The sequence below is a fragment of the Eumetopias jubatus genome, unplaced genomic scaffold, assembly GCF_037043125.1.
Source record: "Eumetopias jubatus isolate StellerSeaLion01/CBP00866 unplaced genomic scaffold, mEumJub1_p1.0 scaffold_4, whole genome shotgun sequence".
In the NCBI taxonomy this organism is placed as follows: Eukaryota; Metazoa; Chordata; class Mammalia; order Carnivora; family Otariidae; genus Eumetopias; species Eumetopias jubatus.
Genome location: NW_028274810.1, coordinates 75,179,162 through 75,202,047, shown reverse-complemented (window position 1 = coordinate 75,202,047; position 22,886 = coordinate 75,179,162). Strand labels below are relative to the sequence as shown.

Below are 22,886 nucleotides of genomic sequence, written 5' to 3'. Positions count from 1 at the left end.
CTACACATTCGATGCAATCCCCATCCAAATACCATCCACTTTTTTCAAAGAAATGGAACAAATAATCCTAAAATTTGTATGGAACCAGAAGAGACCCCGAATAGCCAGAGGAATGTTGAAAAAGAAAAGCAAAGCTGGCGGCATCACAATTCCGGACTTCCAGCTCTATTACAAAGCTGTCATCATCAAGACAGTATGGTACTGGCACAAAAACAGACACATAGATCAATGGAACAGAATCAAGAGCCCAGAAATGGACCCTCAACTCTATGGTCAACTCATCTTTGACAAAGCAGGAAAGAATGTCCAATGGAAAAAAGACAGTCTCTTCAACAAATGGTGTTGGGAAAATTGGACAGCCACATGCAGAAGAATGAAACTGGACCATTTCCTTGTACCACACACAAAAATAGACTCTAAATGGTTGAAAGACCTAAACGTGAGACAGGAGTCCATCAAAATCCTAAAGGAGAACACAGGTAGCAACCTCTTCGACCTCAGCCGCAGCAACTTCTTCCTAGAAACATTGCCAAAAGCAAGGGAAGCAAGGGCAAAAATGAACTATTGGGATTTCATCAAGATAAAAAGCTTTTGCACAGCAAAAGAAACAGTCCATAAAACCAAAAGACAACCGACAGAATGGGAGAAAATATTTGCAAATGACTTATCAGATAAAGGGCTAGTATCCAAAATCTATAAAGAACTTATCAAACTCAACACCCAAAGAACAAATAATCCAATCACGGAATGGGCAGAAGACATGAACAGACATTTTTCCAAAGAAGACATCCAAATGGTCAACAGACACATGAAAAAGTGCTCAACATCGCTCGGCATCAGGGAAATCCAAATCAAAACCTCCATGAGATACCACCTCACACCAGTCAGAATGGCTAAAATTAACAAGTCAGGAAACGACAGATGCTGGCAGAGATGTGGAGAAAGGGGAAGCCTCCTACACTGTTGGTGGGAATGCAAGCTAGTGCAGCCACTCTGGAAAACAGTATGGAGGTTCCTCAAACAGTTGAAAAGAGAGCTACCGTACGATCCAGCAATTGCACTACTGGGTATTTACCACAAAGATACAAATGTAGGGATCCGAAGGGGTACGTGCACCCCAATGTTTATAGCAGCAATGTCCACAATAGCCAAACTGTGGAAAGAGCCAAGATGTCCATTGACAGATGAATGGAGAAAGAAGATGTGGTATATATACACAATGGAATATTATGCAGGTATCAAAAGGAATGAGATCTTGCCATTTGCAACGACGTGGATGGAACTGGAGGGTGTTATGCTGAGTGAAATAAGTCAATCAGAGAAAGACATGTATCATATGACCTCACTGATATGAGGAATTCTTAATCTCAGGAAATAAACTGAGTGTTGATGAGTGGTGGGGGTTGGGAGGGATGGGGTGGCTGGGTGATAGACATTGGGGAGGGTATGTGCTATGGTGAGTGCTGTGAATTGTGCAAGGCTGTTGAATCACAGATCTGTACCTCTGAAACAAATAATGCAAGATATGTTAAGAAAAAAGAAAAAGAAGAAGATAGCAGGAGGGGAAGAATGAAGGGGAGTAAGTCGGAGGGGGAGACGAACCATGAGAGACGATGGACTCTGAAAAACAAACTGAGGGTTTTAGAGGGGAGGGGGGTGGGAGGATGGGTTAGCCTGGTCATGGGTATTAAGGAGGGCACGTTCTGCGTGGAGCACTGGGTGTTATGCACAAACAATGAATCATGGAACACTACATCAAGAACTAATGATGTAATGTATGGTGATTAACATAACAATAAAAAAATTTAAAAAAAAGATGCTTTCACATCCATTAGCTCATGTAATCTTCTTAAAAACCCTGTGAGGTAGGGAGAATGGGATTATTATCCCCATTTTCTACGTTAGAAAACTAAGGATCAGCATCACAGAGTTCCTAAGTGCAGGTGGCTTTCATAGGACCCAGGAATTCTGACTCCTACCTAGTCTAGTGTTCTATGCTATCTTCTGTCAGTGGGCAATAAAAGTAATGTTTCTGGAAGAAAAGGCAAGAGGAGCAAAAAGACAGTGATGATAATAGATCTGAACACGTGAAGTTGCAGTAACAAAATATATAAAAGTATCTGAACAAAAATTGATAAAGGCATTAGGATATTAATTCTTACGTAACATATAGAAAGATTTTAAAGGACTAAGAAGACATTTATGTAGAAATCCTGAAGGCTGATTAAGAATGATTAACATTAACATTATTTCTCAAATCCTAGGCCTGAGGTACACTCTGTCAGGATGAAAACTAAATGTAATAGCAGTTTGACTCTTGTTATTTCAATTGTTAATATTTCTGATTGTATTTAGTTAAAAAATTTAGAAAATCTTTAGGTTAAACTTCAGGTTCAAAATATCTCATGAATAATTTCTTTTGGGAAAATCCCACCAAATTCTGATTTATGGACAGTCGGGGTTTGTTTTAGTTCTGGATTCAGTGAATGAAGAGTAGCTTCCAGTTTGGGTTGGCCCCCAGTCCTCCTTGGACTCTGTGGAATTAACTACTCTCCCCTCCCCATCTTTGTTAGCTCGGTCTGCGCCTCCTGGTAAGAAGGGTTTGGCCTGACAGCTGAGAGGACTGGCTGCACGGGCTCCTGAGGCAGGCGAGCACAGGACTCACTAGTCCATGAGACAGCGCAGCTTTCTTTTCCTAGTCACACTCTAATTTCTGGTTTGGTTAGGACTCATATTTAACAGAAATACAAGAAAGAAATCTTACCTAGTTCCAGGATGTCAGTAGCTTCTATTAAAGAAAAAAATGTTACAGCATAAGTCATTGTGACAAACATACCAAAATGATAGAAAGGTGACATTCTGGGGTAAAATGAAGACTTGAGAGTTTGTGTAATCCAACCCTCTCATTTTAAAAGATACTGAGTGTGTTACTAGTGTGTTATTAGTAGTTGTGGAATATACCACCTAATTCTGCCTCACTCCCAAGGCTAATGTCTTAAAAACTGGAAATGCAGGGAGGCCAAGCAATCAGGCCTAAAGCTGTGAAGCTAATTTGGAATTATCTGACTCAGAGTCTAAGTTTCCTGATTTCTGGTTCACACAAAGCAAACTGCTTTTGAAAGATACCTCTACAAACTATAATATTTGCTTGTGCTTTAGCCAGTGAGTTCTTTGTACCACAGACCTCTAAGAACAAACATTTCATGGTAAGAGATGTCAAATTAAATTTTTCCATGCTACATAGAGGTTTTTGTTTCCTTACCTTGATATTGGGATGCAGACTCTGAAAGGTGACCATATTTGTGTTTTCTAACATCATTCCAGTCTATTACTGCAGGAAGAGAGAAGACAGTCATGTGAAAAGGAAATGCAAAATTCAGTACTTCTCTAAGTTAACAGTATGTATTCGTGGTTTTTGATAAAAAATTCATTCATCTCAGAATCATTTCATTCTGAGATTGTATTCTAAGGAAATGCTCTAAAATACAGAAAAAAGGTTTTATTTAAAAAGCATTAGTTTTTTTTAATAATAAAAAAGGTGCGGGGGCACCTAATATTCAGAAGACTGAGATATCACAGTACGTCGATCACATGACAAAGTATTTTGCAGCTGTTAAATTTTTACAAAGGCTACATAACGAAACAGGAAAATGTTTAAGGTATGATGTTATCTGGTAAAATATCAGATCAAAAATTATATTCAAGGAATAATCACAATTATGAAAACAAAGAACACCCCTGTTATGGACTGAATTGTGTCCACCACCACCCCCCCCCCCGACGTTGTAATGTGATTGTATTTGGAGATAGGCCCTATAAAGAAGTAATTACATTAAAATGAGATCCTTAGGGTGAGCCCTAATCTGATAAGACTGGTGTCCTTACAAGAAGAGGACATTTGGACACACACAGGACAAAGAATAGACCATGTGAAGACAGGGAGAAGACGGACATCTACAAGCCAAGGAGAGAGGCCTCAGAAAAAAAAATCCTGCCTATACCTTGATCTCTGACTTCCAGTCTCCAAAATCATGAGAAAATAAATTTCTGTTTAAATCACCAGGTCTGTAATCTTTGCAGCCCTAGCAAACTCATACAACCTTACAAAGCTATCACTAGGAAAAAAAAAAAGAAGCAGCCAACAGCAAATATGAATATCTGGTTATCGTTAGGTGGTGGTCCTACTCCCCCCCTATTTTCTAATCTCATATATTTTCAAATTTTCTATAAAGAGGATAAGTTACGTATATAATGGAAATACATTTTCCCTGTTTGAAAATTTAGATTAATCTACTGACCCTACCACTTTCTCACCATCAATTATCCACCATGTTTTTACTTCCCTTCTTACCCAACACAGATTCCATCATCTCTCATTAAAAACACTCCTGGGCAAACACTCTTAACTCCCTTCCACTTCTTCTTTGTCAAATTTGCCTAGCAACGCCTCAGTCTTAGCTCTCATTAAATCCATATATCCACCTATGCACCATGCCTACCCCAAATGCTCCCAAGTGCTAAAGAAAAACAGTGCAAACTTACTGGTCTCACTTTAAACTCACGGCCATAATTCTCAAATGCCACTTAACACCATCTAGAAATCATACCACATTTCCCTGCTGTGTTTGCTTTTCCACCTTCAAAAAAAAAAATTTATGTATTTTTCTCTCTCCTCATACTCCAAATATTCCCTCCCTCACCTTCACTCTTAGGGATGATGTTAATTCAGTGTTCACCGAGAAAACAGAAATAAGGGATAGGAACCTTCTATATGCCACTCATTCCAGGAAGGTACAGACCCAATCATGTTTAGTGGTTTGTCCCCCGTGCACAGTATAGTAGCAGGTGCTCAGTCAGTGTTTGGTGAATGACTCCATCCACTCACTCTTCATTCTGTCTGACTGCTCTCCTACTGCTGCACATGAAGTGTCTGTTTTTATCAAAAGGTAACCCTCCAGTTTTGCTCCAGATCTCATCTCCTCTCATCCTCTTAAGGACTTTGCAAGTATTTCTTTTCTAACAGACCATTTGCATCTGCATCCTTACTGCTCCATCATCTATCAAAACAGACAACCTGGAGGGTATTATGCTAAGTGAAATGGGTTAAGCAGAGAAAGACAAGTGTCATATGGTTTCACTCATATGTGGAACATAAGGAATAGTGTAGAGGACCACAGGGGAAGGGAGGGAAGGGTGAATGGGAAGGATTCAGAGAAGGAGACAACCATGAGAGACTCAACTCGGGAAACAAACTGAGGGTTACAGAAGAGAGGGGGTGGGGGGGATGGGGTAACCAGGTGATGGACATTAAGGAGGGCACGTGATGTGATGAGCACTGGGTGTTATACGCAACTAACGAATTGCTGAACACTACATCAAAAACTAATAATGTACTATATGTTGGCTAGTTGAACATAATAAAAAAATAAAACAAAAAAACCCAGATAAACACACAAACAAACACCTCCCCTCTCTTAATCCCACATATATCCCTCCTGCTATATCCTTCTATTTCTAAGGGAAATTTATTTTAAGAGTTGTCTATAGTCATTGTCTCCTCACTTCTTCACATTACCTCTTCATTCAAACAGGCTTTTTCTATTTACTACTCCACTGAGATCACTCCCCAATTCATATTTCTAGTACTGGCCTCCTCTTGGAATTCCATGCTTATATATATGACCACCTATAGGCCATCTCTACAAGACTATCAAATCAAACGTTTCAAATTTAACATGGCTAAAACAGAATGCCACCTCTTGCCAATCTGTTCCTCTTTTCTTTTTTAGGTTTTTATTTAAATTCTAGTTAGTTAACATACAGTGTAATATTAATTTCAGGTGTGCAGTATAGTGATTCAGCACTTCCATACATCACCCATTGCTCGCTCATCACAAGTGCCCTCCCTAATCCCCATCATCTATTTCACCCATCCCCCACCCACCTCCCCTCTGGTAACCATCACCTTGTTCTCTATAGTTAAGAGTCTGTTTCTTGGTTTGTCTCTCTCTTTTTTTCCCTTTGCTTATTTGTTTTGTTTCTTAAATTCTACATATAAATGAAATCATATGTGATGGAAGATGCCATTTACTGGTTTGGGGAAGACAATCTGTTCCACTTTTGGTCTTCTCCAAACCAGTAAATAGCATCTCCATCACCAAGTTGCTCAAGCCAAAAATCCCTGAAGTTATCCTTGATGCCTCTATTTCCTTCACACTCACAATCACTCAGTGAGCTCTGTTGGACCATGTCCCCAACCCATCCACCACTCTCATCCCATGGCTCACACCCTGGTTCTAGTCACTGTCCCTCTTACCTGGACCATTATGACAGCCCGCTAACTGGAATCCCTGCTTCCAATCTTGGCCCACTCCAACCTATTCACCACAGGGCTTAGAGTGAGCATTTTATTTATTTATTTTTAAAGATTTATTTGTTTATTTTAGAGAGAGAGCAAGAGAGAGAGAGAGAGGGGAGGGTAAGAAGGAGTGGGACAGAATCTCAAGCAGCTCCCCGCTGAGCACGGAGTCTGACTGACAGGGGGAGGGAAGGCTCAATCTCAGGACCCTGAGATCATGACAAGCCAAAATCACGAGTCAGATGCTTAACCGAGCCACCCAGGCACCCCCAGAGTGAGCATTTTAAAACACAAAACAGATAATGTCATTCATCTGCCTAACGATGGCTTCCCAATAGCTTCCCATTGAGTTAAGGGTGCTTTGTCCAGCTATGCAGGATTTGGCTGATCTCACCCCATATGACTTTTCCCTTTTCCACTACAGTCCAGTCACACTGGCCACTGTCCCATCCTAAGGGTTTGCCTTCTCTTGGTTGGATGTCCCCTGTCTTTCTAGTACCTGCCATGTTTGTTCTCCTCTAAATCATCAATAAAGATTACAAACTTGATCAAGCTAAAAAATTGCTGACAGAGACAAAAAATATTAGAGTATAACTGAATTTATATTTAAAAGTTTTCACAATTTTTTCTCTGCCTACACTGTTGGCGGGAATGCAAGTTGGTGCAACTACTCTGGAAAACAGTATGGAGGTTCCTCAAAAAGTTGAAAATAGAGCTACCATACGATCCAGCAATTACACTACTGGGTATTTACCACAAAGATACAAATGTAGGGATCCGAAGGGGTATGTGCACCCCAATATTTATAGCAGCAATGTCCACAATAGCCAAACTGTGGAAAGGGCCAAGATGTCCATCAACAGACGAATGGATAAAGAAGATGTGGTATATATACACAATGGAATATTATGCAGCCATCAAAAGGAATGAGAGCTTGCCATTTGCAACGACATGGATGGAACTGGAGGGTGTTATGCTGAGTGAAATAAGTCAATCAGAGAAAGACATGTATCATATGACCTCACTGATATGAGGAATTCTTAATCTCAGGAAACAAACTGAGGGTTGCTGGAGTGGGCGAAGTGGGAGGGATGGGGTGGCTGGGTGATAGACAGTGGGGAGGTTATGTGCTATGGTGAGTGCTGTGAATTATGCAAGACTGCTGAATCACAGATCTGTACTTCTGAAACAAATAATGTTAAGAAAAAAAAAAAGAAGAAGATAGCAGGAGGGGAAGAATGAAGGGGGGTAAATAGGAGGGGGAGATGAACCATGAGAGACAATGGACTCTGAAAAACAAACTGAGGGTTCTAGAAGGGACAGGTTTGGGGGGATGGGTTAGCCTGGTGATGGGTATTAAAGAGGGCACGTTTCTGCATAGAGCACTGGGTTTCATTCATAAACAGTGAATCATGGAACACTACATCAAAAACTAATGATGTAATGTATGGTGATTAACATAACAATAAAAAAATTTAAAGAAAAAAATAAAAGTTTTCACAATTTTTTAAAAGTTATTTTTATAATTAGGGGCGCCTGGGTGGCTCAGTCGTTAAGCATCTGCCTTCGGCTCAGGTCATGATCCCAAGCCCGCATCAGGCTCCCTGCTCCGAGGGAAGCCTGCTTCTCCCTCTCCCACTCCATCTGCTTGTGTTCCCTCTCTCACTGTGTCTCTGTCTAATAAATAAATAAAAATATTTTTATAATTAGAATGTATTCTTAAAAATTAAATATACAATATATATTCCACTTATGTACAAGTTTTCACTCTTCTATTGCTTATGTAAAGATGAACTACCAGTATACACAAAACAGATTCAGGAAGCCACAATAAATAGAAAGCAGGTTATAAGATCACAAATAAAACTAATAAAACAATTCAAAAGCAACCAATACAATTTAGGAAAAAAAATTCTAGTAAAGAGAAAAAACAAAAGCCAGACTCAATGATGAAGCAAAATGAACAAAATAATTAACAAACTTAACTGGGCAGAAAGGCATCAAATAAGGCCCCACAAGACAATGAAAAATGAACTTCTGAGAAGAAATATTTGAAACTCCTGGCACAAACAAGTGGAACCTGGGAAGCAGTCCCCAAAGAAGAAAAGGAGACAACTACATGCATTACAAACTGCTTAATTCTTAAGCATCACCATAAATTACTCAGTAGATTAGGGAATCAATCATTCTTGAATCAATTCTTAAATGAACAGAATGCAGCCTCTGATAGAATTCCACACACACACAAAAAAAGGAGCAGTTATTTTTCAAGCATTCTAAGATTAATGGCCATGTTTCAAAATACATTATGATGTGTAGCTACTATTTTTAAATAACCAGTTTTATTTTATTCTCTCTCCTCAGGCAGTATATTTCTTCTCCGGTCGTTCCTCTCCCAGTTAAAAGCGACAAATCAGAAACCTGGAGTCCTCCTTAATTGTCCTCTCTTGTCCTCCAGAGCCAACCAGTTATCAAAATCTGTCAGTTCTCCCTCTGAAAGGACCGTCTCCTCTGCTCCCATTGCGAGTTTAAGATTTCATTCTCTCTCACCTGCCTGACAGAAACAATTACTTCAGTACCGTGTGGGACCTCATCCCTCTCCAATCCATACTTGAGCACTCATTTTCTAAAATACAGATTAAACTTGTCATTATTCCTTTAAAAGTCTTCAAAGATCAAAACCTAACTGTATCCCTAATAAACATGCCACACTGTTTTCTGCATCTGGACTTTCCCCCCACTTCTCTACTTGGGAGATTCCTATTTATTCACCATGGTCCAGGATAAATATTACTTCATAATAGCTTTCTGGCAACATCCCTAAGCGGAGCATGATCTCTACCTCCCATTTCTATACTTGCTCCACAGTGTCAGAGCTCAACGCTACTAATCTAGTCAGTATTCGTGGGGCTTGGCACACAGCAAGCACTCAAAAAAAGAAAAAGGAAAAAAAAAACAGGAAAAAAAAAGTTTGTCTTTTTACCAAACTCAGAAACAGTTATGCAATGTGAGAAAATCACACATATTAAGAAGTCAATGTTTAAATGCAAACTTTCATCAAAACAATTTTGACATGTAAATGGATACTTAGATACAGAATCCACTATAATTAGATATCAATTATTCATGTTAAGTAAGGAATAATTAAAAACAGTTCATCCAAAACTGCAGACAGAGAAGTCATTTATATATTGATTTTGGAATTTTGTTCCACACAGATTTACTATTTCAATACTTAGGTTAATATTAAAAATGTGCTTACTATCATTTAATGAGTACAGAATTTCAGTTTCAGTTTTGCAAGATGAAAAAAGTTCTGCAGATGGATGGTGGAAATGGTTGCACAACTATGTGAATGTACTCAATGCTACTGAACTGTACACTTAAAAATGGTTAAAATGGTAAATTTCAAGTTTATGTCTTTTATCACAATTTTTTAAAAGACTTTATTTATTTGAGAGAGAAAGAGAGCAAGAGAGGGAGCATGAGTGGGAGGGGCAGAGGGAGAGGGAGAAGTAGACCCCCAGCTGAACAGGAGCCCCGAAGTGAAGCAGGGCTCGATCCCGGGACCCCGGGGTCATGACCTGAGCCAAAGGCAGACACTTAACCTACTGAGCCACCCAGGTGCCCCTTTTACCACAATTTAAAAAATTCAATTAATAAAAAAATGGACTTGCATTTCTGGGATGTCAGGAGGCTCAGAGGTTGCCGTACCGATTCCATTTCAGATTCAACTAACACCTATCATTACCATATACCAGGCCCAGCCCCAGGCATTTTCATATAGATCATCTCAGGTATTACCAATATCTATTTGCAGGTGAAGAATAAGAATCTGGGGCCCAGAAAGTTTAACAGTGCCATGGAGGGGAAGGCTTGGTCAGGCAACAGTAATGAAAGATATGCAATAATAGTTCACAAATAAAAAACTGAATTGAATTAATGCCTGAATCCTGTTTCTACAGACTTATTAATTCAACAAACATTTATTATCTGCTATTTGTCAGGCACTGAAGATAGATCACTAAACAGATAAAAACTCCTGCTTCTCATGACACTGACATTCTAAACCAAAGGTTCCACAAAATGTGATCTTTTGACCGGAGGCACTTGAAATAGCGCTCACTGCAGGGAAGCAGATGTCAGAATGAGACTTCATGGCAGGGAGAGCTATCCTGCAGAGGACGGGTTAGTCATCCCCTAAAGAGTACAACCAGAAAGGCTGGATGACCACTTATCGCCAAAGATGCTGAAGCTTTTCAAAGCTGAGAAGGAATTTATGCGTTGGAAAGGGATCAATTACATAAACTTCTAAGATCCTCTTCAACCTTGGAGTTTTATTTCCCAAGCAACAAACAATATTATGAGACAGCAATGCATCCATATCTTGTACACGTGTTTGTGTGTGTTTGAGCACATGCACACATCCCAACTATGAACTATTTAGCAGTTTAAATTATGTCTTATTCTCCTTTATATCTCATGTGTCTAAGTCCATGAAATGAATGAATGAATGCAACGTCACAGGCTTAAAAGACAGTGGACTGCTTCCTATTAAATCTTGTTCAATTTGACATTTAAATTCTATTTCTAATTTTCTATTTTCTTTTTTTAAGATTTTTATTTATTAGAGAGAGAGAGAGAGAGCACAAGCAGGGGAGAGGGAGAAGCAGGCTCCCCAGGGAGCCCGACAATGCAGGGCTTGATCCCAGGACCCCGGGATCATGACCTGAGCCAAAGGCAGATGCTTAACTAACTGAGCCACCCAGGTGCCCCTCCAATTTGCTATTTTCAAAATAACCCTCTAAAGCCTTTCCTATTTCCAGATTGAAATTATATTCATTCACTCTTTAAACAAAAATTCTTTAACTACACATAGGTTCCAGCCCTGTGCCAGGTAATGGGGGATTCAAAAAATAACAAGGTACTCTCCCTTCAGTATAGAAGAGGGAGAAAGATACCTAGGTAAGTGTGATAAAGTATTATAGGTACTACATTAAAAGTACACATGGGATCAGAAGGTAGAGGAGAGGGGAGGAGCCAGTTCTATCTGGGGAGAGGGTAGGAGGAGAAATTAAGACCATGGAAAAGGAACTGAGTCTTGGGGATGGAGTAATAAGAAAAGTATATCACAGAGAGGGAATAATGTAAAGAAAGAAATGGTGCTATGAAGCATTATGTTAGACTTGCTCTGTCCAGTATGGTAGCCACTAACCATATGCAGCACCTGAAATGTGGCTAGTATGACTAAGGAAGTAAATATTTAATTTTGTTTTAATTTTTTATTAATTTAAATTCATAACTGACATTCAATACGGTTATGGGGAAAACCTTTTATTAGTTTCATAGGTAGAATTTAGTGATTCATCAGTTAACACCCAGTGCTCATTACATTGCATGCCCTTCTTAATGCCCATCACCCAGTTACCTCATCCCCCTATCTTGTTTGGAATAAAACTGGGTATGAGAATCTACTTTTTCAATTGAAAATTGTTGAAATCTAAATGCAGATCAAGTATTTCTGACAAAACTTGGTGTCCAAATTGAGATGTGCTATAACTGTAAAACATACACCAGATTCTGAAGACTGAGGAGGGAAAAAAGGAATGTAGAATAGCTCATTATGTATTTTTATATTGGTTATGTGTCAAAATAGTATTTTAGATACACTAAGTTAAATAAAATAATTATTAAAATTAATTCCTCTGTTTCTTCTTTACCTTTTTTAATGTGGCTCCTAGAAACTTTAAAATCTCATATGCGACTTCCATTCTGTTTCTGTTGGACAGTGCCATGCTGGGCAACTGTAGTTCAGTGTGCAGGAGGCATGTTAGGGGGTATTCTCAGAGAAGTAAAATGTGGCCAACGTCAGTGGCTGTATTTTTCACTATAATAGAGGAAGTAGATCTACAATGAGCAAAAAGAAGCCAATGGGCCGAGAAGTAGAGGTGAGGGACAGAGGAGAGAATATACTAATGGCCTATGGGACCTTGGCTCTGAAGGCTCATTACACTCTTGCTTTTCACATGGCTTAGTTGTTCAACCTCCCTAGTAATTAAAGGAATCCTAACTATTTAGATGTAGAGATAGAAGAAAAGGCTTTAAGAGAAACTCTCATGATTTTAGTGTCAAGTGAAGAGCAAGCTTAACTTAATCTCAGATAAGACAAATCATCCCACCTCAGAAAATCCCAAGCAAAGGATAAAAAAAAGAGATAAGACATAATAAACCACAAAACCTATGCTTAAAATAGAGATTTTATATTTAAAGATTCTTGATAAGGTTCTTAGTTTCTACAAAGCTAAAATTTTCTTTAGAATCTAAACTCTGAAACTTAAGAGATGTTTTATTAAGTTCAACTCACAATATTAAAACTAACACTATAAAAATGGCAAGAATACATACCTTCCTGAAATGGCTATAAGTTTTAGTGACATTTAAATAATACTTAAACGCTAGACGAAATGTCTAACAGGGTGCCTAATGTAGAGAACAAATTCCTTAAATAATTCATTAAATTCATTAAAATAATAATAATTTTTCTTTCTTAATAATCTCAAGTGTGGCTGAACTGTTACAGAAATATCTTTAGGAATTTAAAAAGTAAAACTTCCAATTCCTTCCACGGCCTGAAAAACTGATGACAAAAATGACAAAAAAGACATCATGGCTAAAAGAAATGGATAATGAATGATATAATTAGTAATGAGGAATTCCTTAGAGTCAGTCCTTGCTAAATCTCTTAATCCCTCTTACCTCCAGAAAAGGGTAAAAACATACTTACCACTAGGCTGCATAGTCAATGGACTTAAAACTGGTCAAGGAATTAAGACGTTTGGGATTTATCCCTGGGTCCACCAATACCTTACTCTGACCTCTGACAAGTCAGTTTCTCTGTATGTTAATTTCTCCATCTGTAAAATGGGGGTGGGAGGAAGGAGGACACTCATTACCCCTTAAAGTACTGAGACTTAAGTATTTACAATCTGGCTACATTATTTTAAAAGTAGGACATTTAGATAAATCTTTTTTGCTTATTAGAATATCCCAGGGTTGGGTAGTACCTTATAACAAGTACCACAGGTTTAATTTAACTAAGCCCCAGTATTCACAGAAATCAAGAATACAGGTATTTGCTACATTTGGTCCCAGGCAAATACTGCATATATATATAATTTCCAACTAACCAGGTTAAACCAAAAACTCAAAAGATACTAAAAATCCATTAACACGGTGTTAAGGACTGAATGTGCTCCCCCACAATTCCTATGTTAAAATCCTAACTCCCAATGAGACTGTATTTGGAGATAGGACATTCAAGGAGGTAACTAAGGTTAAATGAGGTCATAAGGGTGGGGCCCTAATTTGTCCTCATAAGATGGGAAAGAGACATCAGAGATCTCTCCCCCTCCCTCTCTCTCCACAAACACATACAGAGAAAAAGGCCAGGTGAGGACGTGGCCAAAGAAGTGCTTGTCTATAAGCTGAGAAGAGGCCTGACCAGAAACAAACCCTGCTAGCATCTTGACCTTGGACTTCCAGACTAGAAACATGAGAAAATTCATTTCTGTTGGTTAAGCCACCCAGCCAGTCATGTTTTTTTATGAAAGTGTGAGCAGACTGGGGTGCCTGGGTGGCTCAGTCATTAAGCGTCTGCCTTCGGCTCAGGTCATGATCCCGGGGTCCTGGGATCGAGCCCCACATCGGGCTCCTGCTCAGCGGGGAGCCTGCTTCTCCCTCTCCCACTCCCCCTGTTTGTGTTCCCTCTATTACTGTCTCTCTGTCAAATAAATAAAAAAAAAAAATCTTTAAAAAAAAAAAGAAAGTCTGAGCAGACTAACACACATGTTCATAGGACAAATGAGGCTGTAATTCTTTTAGAGCACCTGCCTCATGCAACACTCTCCAGTTTCCAAGTTGCCCTAAAGAATCTTCACTCTTTCTTTTACCATAGTCTGACTGGTAGTAAAATAAAGCAAAACAAAATAAAAACAAAACAAATACCATATTGGAAGTTAAAATTCTATATTCTATCCTGTTTTGAGTGTCAACTGTATTTTCCCTTAAAGAGTTTAGGCAACTAACTTAACTGCACCGAGCCTCAGTTTTCTTATCAGTAAAATAGGGATGATAATCCCAATGCTACTTGCATTACTAGGTTGTTGGGAAGAACAAATGAAAAAAATGCCTTTAAAAGCACGTAATATAGTTAATAGGGATTATTAAGGAAAAATTTGCTTTTTGCTACCTTTCTCAGAGGGAAAAGTAAGATCCTGAAATCATACAATGTATTTATAAAGAGGACAGAGGACATTAGAGCCTCCTATTACTAGTTGGCCCCTAAGGATTCAAATGCTCAGTTTTTGAGTAACGACTCTAAGAAATATCTGCTAGAATTACTTCTACTTTGCCTCTTCTCCCTCTGGCTTCCTCTTACTGCAGACTGGAACCTTTAGAAAATTCTCATAATGCAATCTTCTTGGGGGAAGTAGAAGTGCCTATATTTATTTCAAAAGACTGTAATGACACTAAGAAGCTGGAATAAGAAGAGTAACCTGAAACCTCAAAATGCATGTCTGGAGCCCTGAAACATTAAGAGAAAAATCTGTGGAACATCCTAGAAAATACAGCCTCTTTGATTTCTGAGAAAAGAGCACAAGAGCACAGACCAGTGCTGTCCTGTAGAACTTTCTTTGATGTCAGAGATGTTCTGTATTATCTAATGGGCAGTCATTAGCCACATGTGGCTCTTTAGCACTTCAAATGTGTGACTAAGAGTTCCATTTTTGTTTGTATTCAATTTTTATTAAATTTAAATACACACATGTGGCCGGCAGTGACTGTACTGGATAGTGCAAGATCTAGAGGATGTAAAGATTCTGGTATTTCTGGAAACCCTTGAGAGAAAAATCACATGTAGCAGAAAAATTTACAAGGCTATAGAAGCATCCTTTCAACACGTGGCAAAACAATCATAATAGGCCATCATCCCCTGAAGCAAGGAAAAGTAGAAGAAATTCTTCATATATTAAGAAAACAATTTAGTTATAAATTATCATTTATATCTTAATAATAATTATTAACATTATATAGCTATTATTGTTTACTATGTACCAGATATTGTGCTAATTATTTCAGTAAAACCATCTTGTTAAATCTTCACCAGTGTGATACCACTTAGTATGCTATCATTATCCCTTTTTACCTAATGAGGAAATAATACCCAGAGAGGTTGAATAACTTTCTAAAAGGTTATAGTCACTAGAATAGCCAGTATCTGAACCCAAACTATGCTCTTAACTACACTGCTTCTCTCCAAAAAAAAAAAAAACACAACAAAAAACAAAAACACTAAGAAAGAAACCTCATAAATGCTTCTAACATAAAGTAGCCCAACTTAGATATTCTACCCACTTTACTACAGTAAAACCTGAAGCACTGATGCTTATTAGCTTGATCTGGACACTGAATTAATATTAAGCATAGTCTGGGATTTAATGAGGCAAAACTAGATTAAATGGAGGATGTCCAAAGGTACCACGTTTTAAATATTCATAGAGCTTGGAAAACACAAAAGAAGCGAGCAGGCTTCCATGCACATGTCAGTGAGAGAGGGAGAGAGGGTAGAGCGGAAGGGAAGTGACAGAGGAGAAGGGATGTTCTTCTCAGAAAACAGAAAAAAGACACATCAAATGTACTTCCGAACACCCATTAAGACAGAACTCTTTAAATGTTAGAGAACAGTTGTGATTTTAATAAACCATAATCCTATGCCGATAAGCATAGAGCTCAAAAAGGAAAAGCTGGGAGCAGAACACCTACCCCACTGCGGCCATGGAGGACAAGCTACAGAGGAGGCAGGAGACAGACAAGCGACTAGTCTGGGATGTACCACTGATAAGCCACTGTCTCTTATTAGCAACTATTCCTAGTGCCTTTTAGCTGATTCTCTGCCTCCAGCTCTCCTTCATTTACTTTTTCAGAGAGAAGTGTGATGAGATGGTAATATTCCTCTGGGATGATCTGCCAGAAGACGGGGAAGGGGAAGCAAGCTAGGCAATCCCTTTCTCGTGGAGAGCAATAAATCCTGTCTTGTGCATGCAGCAGATGTGAACAAAGATGGAACAGATCTCTCCTTGGCAATCATCCCTGCCCCCACTCCCTCTGTAGCAATTATACATCTCTGCATGTGCACACAGAGAGAAGAACCCCAGAGAACAACAGTATTTCCTTTAACAAGCAAAGCAGTTAGCAATGAATGGCTAATGAAAATGCAGAGAGGCCATAACTCCCTTTGTCTTGCAGGCAGTCCTAGCAGACTTCAACTATGTATAATGCGTACCCTTCCCAGAGGCTTACAGAAGTGTGATCCAGAGCATAAGAGAGGCTAATGCTTTCTACAAATTTTCTGGCTCATGTTTCCTGAACAGGGAAGAAGTTTCGTGGACCAGTGGTACCACATCATACTTCTTGGCAGACACAGATGGATCTGATGTCATGAACTAAGTAATGCACAACCACCACCACCATCATTCCTGTCAGTATCCAGAAAAAAGGAGATAACAGTATTGGATGATCTATTCTTCCAGTCAGAACACTTTGGAGGTGGAGTTTTATGTTCAAATCTAGACCCTATACTCTGAATGAGATCTAGGCACACAATCCTATTCAAAAGAAAGCAACAAAGAGAGTAAAGGTGTAAGAAACTGTGGAGGTTTAACCAGGAGAAGACTCAGGGGAAACAGGAGAGCTGTTTGCAAATACCTGGTGTGTTCTGTAGAGGAGAGATGAGATTTGCTCTACTTTGTTCAATAGTACCCCAAGGGACAGAACTAGAACTAGTGGGTGGAAGCTATAGGTAGACAGGCTTCAGCTCATTACTAGGAAGAACTTTCTGGCAGTCAGAGGTATCTGGGGAGGAAAGGTATGAATGTGCCATCATGGAGGGTATGGAAGCAGAAGTACGATAACTTCTTGATGGAAGTATTAAATCATGAAAAGGAAGAGGGAGGCTGCACTAGGTAACCTTCAAAGGCCTTTCCAAATCTGAGATCCTATAATTTTATGGGGTATGGACCTCCTGATTTCATCATTTCAACACTGTACAACTTTAGGTTTGCAGCATGGACATTATATATTTCTACAGTACCAACTTCTCCTCTGAAGGCTCACAGAAGTGTGATGTGGGGGCAGAAGAAATAATAGCATCATCATCTTCTTCTTCTTTCCCTTTTGCTTCTGCATCTACTGTGTACTGACACCATGGCAGGCACTTTACAGACCTTCTCTCTGATCTTTGAGAGTCAAGTTCCAGTTAGGCTACTGTGAGAATGAGCCAGGAACACACCATCTTTGGTTTTTACTTTCCTCATTTGTAAAATAAAGGGGCTGAACTTCATTCATGATCTGTAAGATCCCTTTTAAGTTCTATCATATTGTGAGTCTATAGGCAGTGGCATCAAGGCACCAGCCCAATTACTTCCTCTGTATCTGTTACAACTTAAAACCAGGCGGATAACCTGAAATATCTTCTTTCTTTGAAATAATGAACAATGTGTGCTTTTATTTTACACAAAATTTAGTGTAAATGGAATTTTTAATAAAAATTGAAGTCTATTTTGAGCACACCAAGATGGTTAGTTTAACTTTTAAAGAAACCTTTATTAAAATAAGCTAAATGTTTTACTGCAAAGTAACTTGTTCTATAAATCTGGATTTTATACATTGGATTTTCTCTTATATTATTTTGTTGTCCACTCAAGTTATCCATGCCAGTCACATTGGTGTCTTTTCCTTTGTGCTTGGTAATCGGTCAGATGGTATAACACAGAACTACAGGTTTGGAAGGAACAGTAAAAGCCATTTAGTTCAATGTCTCCTCCTTCCCTGCCTCCAATTCCACCAACCCCAGCCAGTGTCTGAATCTTCTTTCTAGCACCCCTACCGAGTCTCTTCTTATACCTCCACTGATGAAGATCCTGCATCATCCCAGGAAGTTCCTTCCATTCGTGGCTGTGGATCTTGGCCTTAGGAAAATGACTCTCAGTATTTTTTCTATCTCAATAACCACAAGGGAATCCCAGCATCCTTCCATTAGTAACAGTAGTTTCATCTACAATTGAACTTTTAAAAGAGGTCTCTCAAGGCAGCAAGATACTAATGGGAGGGAAACTTTCCCTTTTCATTCGGTATACTTCTGTTGCTGAATTTTTCACAGTGCATATACATAATTTTAACACATACATACATTAAAAAGAAAGTGGTCCAAGGGGGTAAATGTTTCCCAGCAGTGGGAGGGAGTTAGACAGGAACAAGGCCCCTTAGGGAAACAAAACAGAAAGGGAGAGAATGGCATGTGTTTGATGTGACACCTCCACTAACTCTAATATATGGTGGCGGGGGGTGTTGAACGTCATCTACCCCCTTGAAAATCACTGCTCATCTCTATCTCAATAGAGTATGTCCACTCTTTAGGCATTTTGGGGCAGCTTTCATGTGGGTAGGGAAAGTGAACTGCTTTCTGGGCTTATCAAAGTGAAACTCAATGACTAACTATATAACACGTCTCACTGTATAATGTATCTGCTTCCTGTTCCCTCGCATTCACCTAATCCATAGTATACTATTCTGATTGGACACTCTGCCTTCCAACATTACACCTCTATGGTCTGTTTATTTTCTCTTTACCATAATGGGTTAGCACACTTCCTAACTATTGAGCCTAATTAACTGAGTCCAAGCTCAAGGGTATTTTTACCAAATTTCCCTAGATTTCCCTCCTTTATTATGAAGATCCTGCAGCAATACTGCCAAGGGTTCAGATCTGGTTCTATCACTTACTAGTTGTATAACCTTGGCCAAGTAACGTAACCCCCCGTGCCTTGGTTTTCTCATCTGCAAAATAAAGACAATAACAGCAATTAGCTCATTTAGGTGCTAGGAGAATTAAACAGGATACATAGAAAGCACTTAGACCAGTACCTGGCCATTGTAGACAATCACTGTTTATGTGCACTGTTGCTTCCTTCTTCTCTGTCATTATCATCCTCATGCCCTGCTATTAATTAGGAAACTGTTTTACTACAGACCCAAAGTGTTTACTTGGTAATTTCTTTCTACTGAATTTCTATGTTTCCTCTTTATCAATCCAAAGCATTCTTGACACTTCAACATAGCTCTCTCTGACAAACCCAATTAAAGTGCAACTTTCTCACTTAGCATACCTACTACTTCAGCCTGTTTTCATTACATTATGATACACACTCAGGCTTCACCAATTCACCTTCGTTTTCTTTCATACCTCTATTCAAAACCCATCTCCTCAAGCAGGGTTTGGAAAACTTCTGTAAAGAGCCAGAGAGTAAATAATTTCAGTTTTATGGGACATGTAGTTTCTCAACTCCACCACTGTAGCATGAAAGCAGCCATAGGTAACACATTAACAACAAACATGGCTGTGTTCCAAAAAACCTTTATTTATACAACAGGCAGCCAAAAGGATCTGACTTATGAGCCACAGTTTGTTAAACCCTGATCTAGAGGAATTCTTCCCTAAATAATTCTGCTTGGCTCTGATCATCCCTCTGTTCTACTTCAAGCATGTACCATATTTATTTACAAGCTTCTAAGTATTTGTATATGGTCAGTCTTCCACTAAGACTGGTGTACATAACCTTTAAGGAGAGCTAGTCTTTAATTCTTTAAACAAAATATATCTAAGCCTAGGAGTAATGAGGGCCATTAAGGACACAAAGACAAAGTCCTAGCCTATGCTCACAAAGAACTCACAGATTAGTAGGATAGATAGCAATTCAAATACACAAACATAACATAATGTGATTTTTGCTCTCATAGAGATTTGCTATACAAAGTGCTCTGGGAAAACAGAAAGGAATGATTAACTTTGCTTGGGGAAGTGAGGAAAGCTTCACAGAGATGAAGTTGAGCTAGGATTGTTAGAAGAAAGATGAATAGGCATTTTAGGCAAAGGGAATATAGTACAAAGGTACTAAGGCATGAAAATGGACAGTGTGTTTGGACAACAGCCAACAGTTTATTATAGATAGAAAAGGGTAGGGTAAGCTACAGAGATAAAGGGAGATGAGAATAGAAAAGCAGGTAGGCAGCAAACGAAGAGCCTCATGTGCCATACTAAGACAAAGGTATATTACATACTGAGGCTTCTGGTGTCATCTCAAAGAGTGTTTGACACTCAATATCAAGATCTGACTTATTAATGATATTTTACATCCATAAAGGGATTTTAAGTTTTTTCACAGACTTTTACATACGTTATTTCCAATGTTCATACAGCTGCCATATTTAATACTTACATGCCTTCTAAATTCTGATACTGATCATCAACTTGTGATGCAGTGAGAAGAAAAAGATTTAAAGGCAAAGAATCTAGAACTAAACCGTACAGCACATAGTAACATGATTTTGAATAAGTCTCTTAACCCCTCATTGTTTCCATAAAACAGTAATAGCAACTGTACCTACTTCACAAGATTACTGTAAAGACTATGTAAGACAATTATGTGAAGAGTACTTTGCAAACTATAAAGAGCTGTATAAACGACACGCAGGATTTCTTAAAATTGCAGGATTAAGTTGGCAGGAAAGGGTGAGATTCTTTTATTCGCTCTAATCGCTTTTTGTGACACATACATTCATATACAACCTAATAGAGGAAAACTCTCTATTTCTATTACATGTAAATACAGGTTCTGACCTTTTCGAGGATCCGATTTTTGCATGGTACCATCAGCTATATCCCATAGGAAAGCGTTCCTCCTTAGCAAGATGGAGAAATCTGGAAGCAAAAGACAGAAAAAAATTAGAAATGTGAACTACTGTAGATCAAAGAAGACACACAGTGAAATTAGGTTTTTATCAGAGGAAACCAACAGGCTGGACATCCAGATAGGGCTTCCCAAAGGCAGCAAATTAGATAGATTTTCAATTTCCAGGATCCTTCCCCCTCAGCTTTGTGGGTTCAGAACACTGATTCTGTTAAAAATAGAATATATTCTTGAGGGCAGTTCTACAGATCGTTAAACAACGATGGGTAAGTAAGAATGTTAACTTATTAATTTATTGTGAGAAATATAACAGCCACATGAAGTAAAATATTGTATGCTGAAAACTACAAAACACTGCTGAAAGAAATTAAAAAAAACATAAATGGAAAAGACATTCTGTATTCATGAATTAGAAGACTAACATTGTTAAGATGACAATACTAACCAAGGTGATTTACAGACTCAATGCAATCTCTCTCAAAATCCCAATGATGTCTTTTGCAGAAATATAAAAAGTCATCCTAAAATTCATGTGGAATTTCAAAGGACCCCAAATAGCTTCGACAATCTTGAAAATGAAGAATAAAGTTGGAAGAGTCACACTTCCTGATTTCAAAACTTACTACAAAGCTTGAGTAATCAGAACAGTGTGGTACTGGCATAAGGACAGACACACAGAGCAATGGAATAGAGTTGAGGGCCCAGAAACAAACCCTAATATATACGGTCAAATGATTTTCAAGTAAGGTGCCAAGACCATACATGGGAAAAGGATATTCTTTTCAACAAGTGATGTTGGGAAAACTGGATACCCATATGCAAAAGAATGAAGTTGAACTTTTACCTTATACTGTATACAAAAATTAACTCAAAATGCGTCAAAGATCTAAACACAAGAGCTAAGATTATAAAACTCTTACAAGAAAACACAGGGGAAAATCTTCATGACATTGGATTTGACAATGATTCTTGCATATAACATCTAAACCACAGGCAATGAAAGAAAAACAGTGAAAGATTAGATTAGATTTCATCAAAATGAAAAACATTTGTCCATCAGAGGACACTATCTGAGTGTAAAAGACAACCTATACAGAATAGGAGAATATACTGGCAAATTATATATCCAATAAGGGATTAATATCTAGAATATATAAAGAACTCCTACAATTCAACAACAAAAGACCCTCAAACAACCCAATTAAAAACGGGCAAGGGACTTGAATAGACATTTCTGTTTATATATACAGATAGCCAATAAGCACACGAAAAGATACTCAGCATCATTAATCAATAACAGAAATGCAAATCAACATCAGAATGAGATACCACTTCACACTCAGTCAAATGTCTATCATTAAAAAAAAGAAAAGAAAACAAAAATAACAAGTGTTGCCAGAGTGTGGAGAAATTAGAATCCTTTCGAATAGCTACTAGGAATGAAAAGTGATGCAGCTGCTGTGGAAAATCTCAAAAAGATAAACGTAAAATTACCATATGACCCAGCATTCTACTCCTGGGTATATATCCAAAAGAATTGAAAGCAGGGACTAAAACAGATACTTGTACACTAATGTTCATAGCAACATCATTCACAATAGCTAAAGGAAAGGAACAATCCAAATGCCCATCCGTAAATGAATGGATAAATGTCCTTTATACACACAATGGAATCTTTATTCCATAAAAAAGAATACAATTCTGATAATTGCTACAACAGAAAC

The 22,886-nt window shown here is 38.4% G+C and overlaps 1 protein-coding gene across 6 annotated transcripts in view; it reads right to left on the bottom strand.

The window, feature by feature from the left end:
- Positions 1-22,886, bottom strand: part of SCMH1 (Scm polycomb group protein homolog 1) — a 183,551-nt gene that overhangs the window by 123,610 nt on the left and 37,055 nt on the right. Inside the window, exons 1-5 of one of the 6 annotated variants that reach the window (XM_028123373.2) lie at positions 21,093-21,176; positions 13,143-13,272; positions 12,079-12,245; positions 3,263-3,331; positions 2,765-2,788 (exon numbers count right to left, since the gene is read on the bottom strand). Coding sequence is in view for 3 of the 6 variants with exons in the window: in XM_028123364.2 (XP_027979165.1) it covers positions 2,765-2,788; positions 3,263-3,331; positions 8,780-8,879 (193 nt within the window). In the remaining 3 variants the exon portion in view is untranslated. Of the gene's footprint in view, positions 1-2,764; positions 2,789-3,262; positions 3,332-8,779; positions 8,909-12,078; positions 12,626-13,142; positions 13,273-21,092; positions 21,177-22,886 lie in introns of those variants that run through there. The other 5 variants (XM_028123364.2, XM_028123372.2, XM_028123371.2 and 2 more) reach the window with 5 other exon arrangements.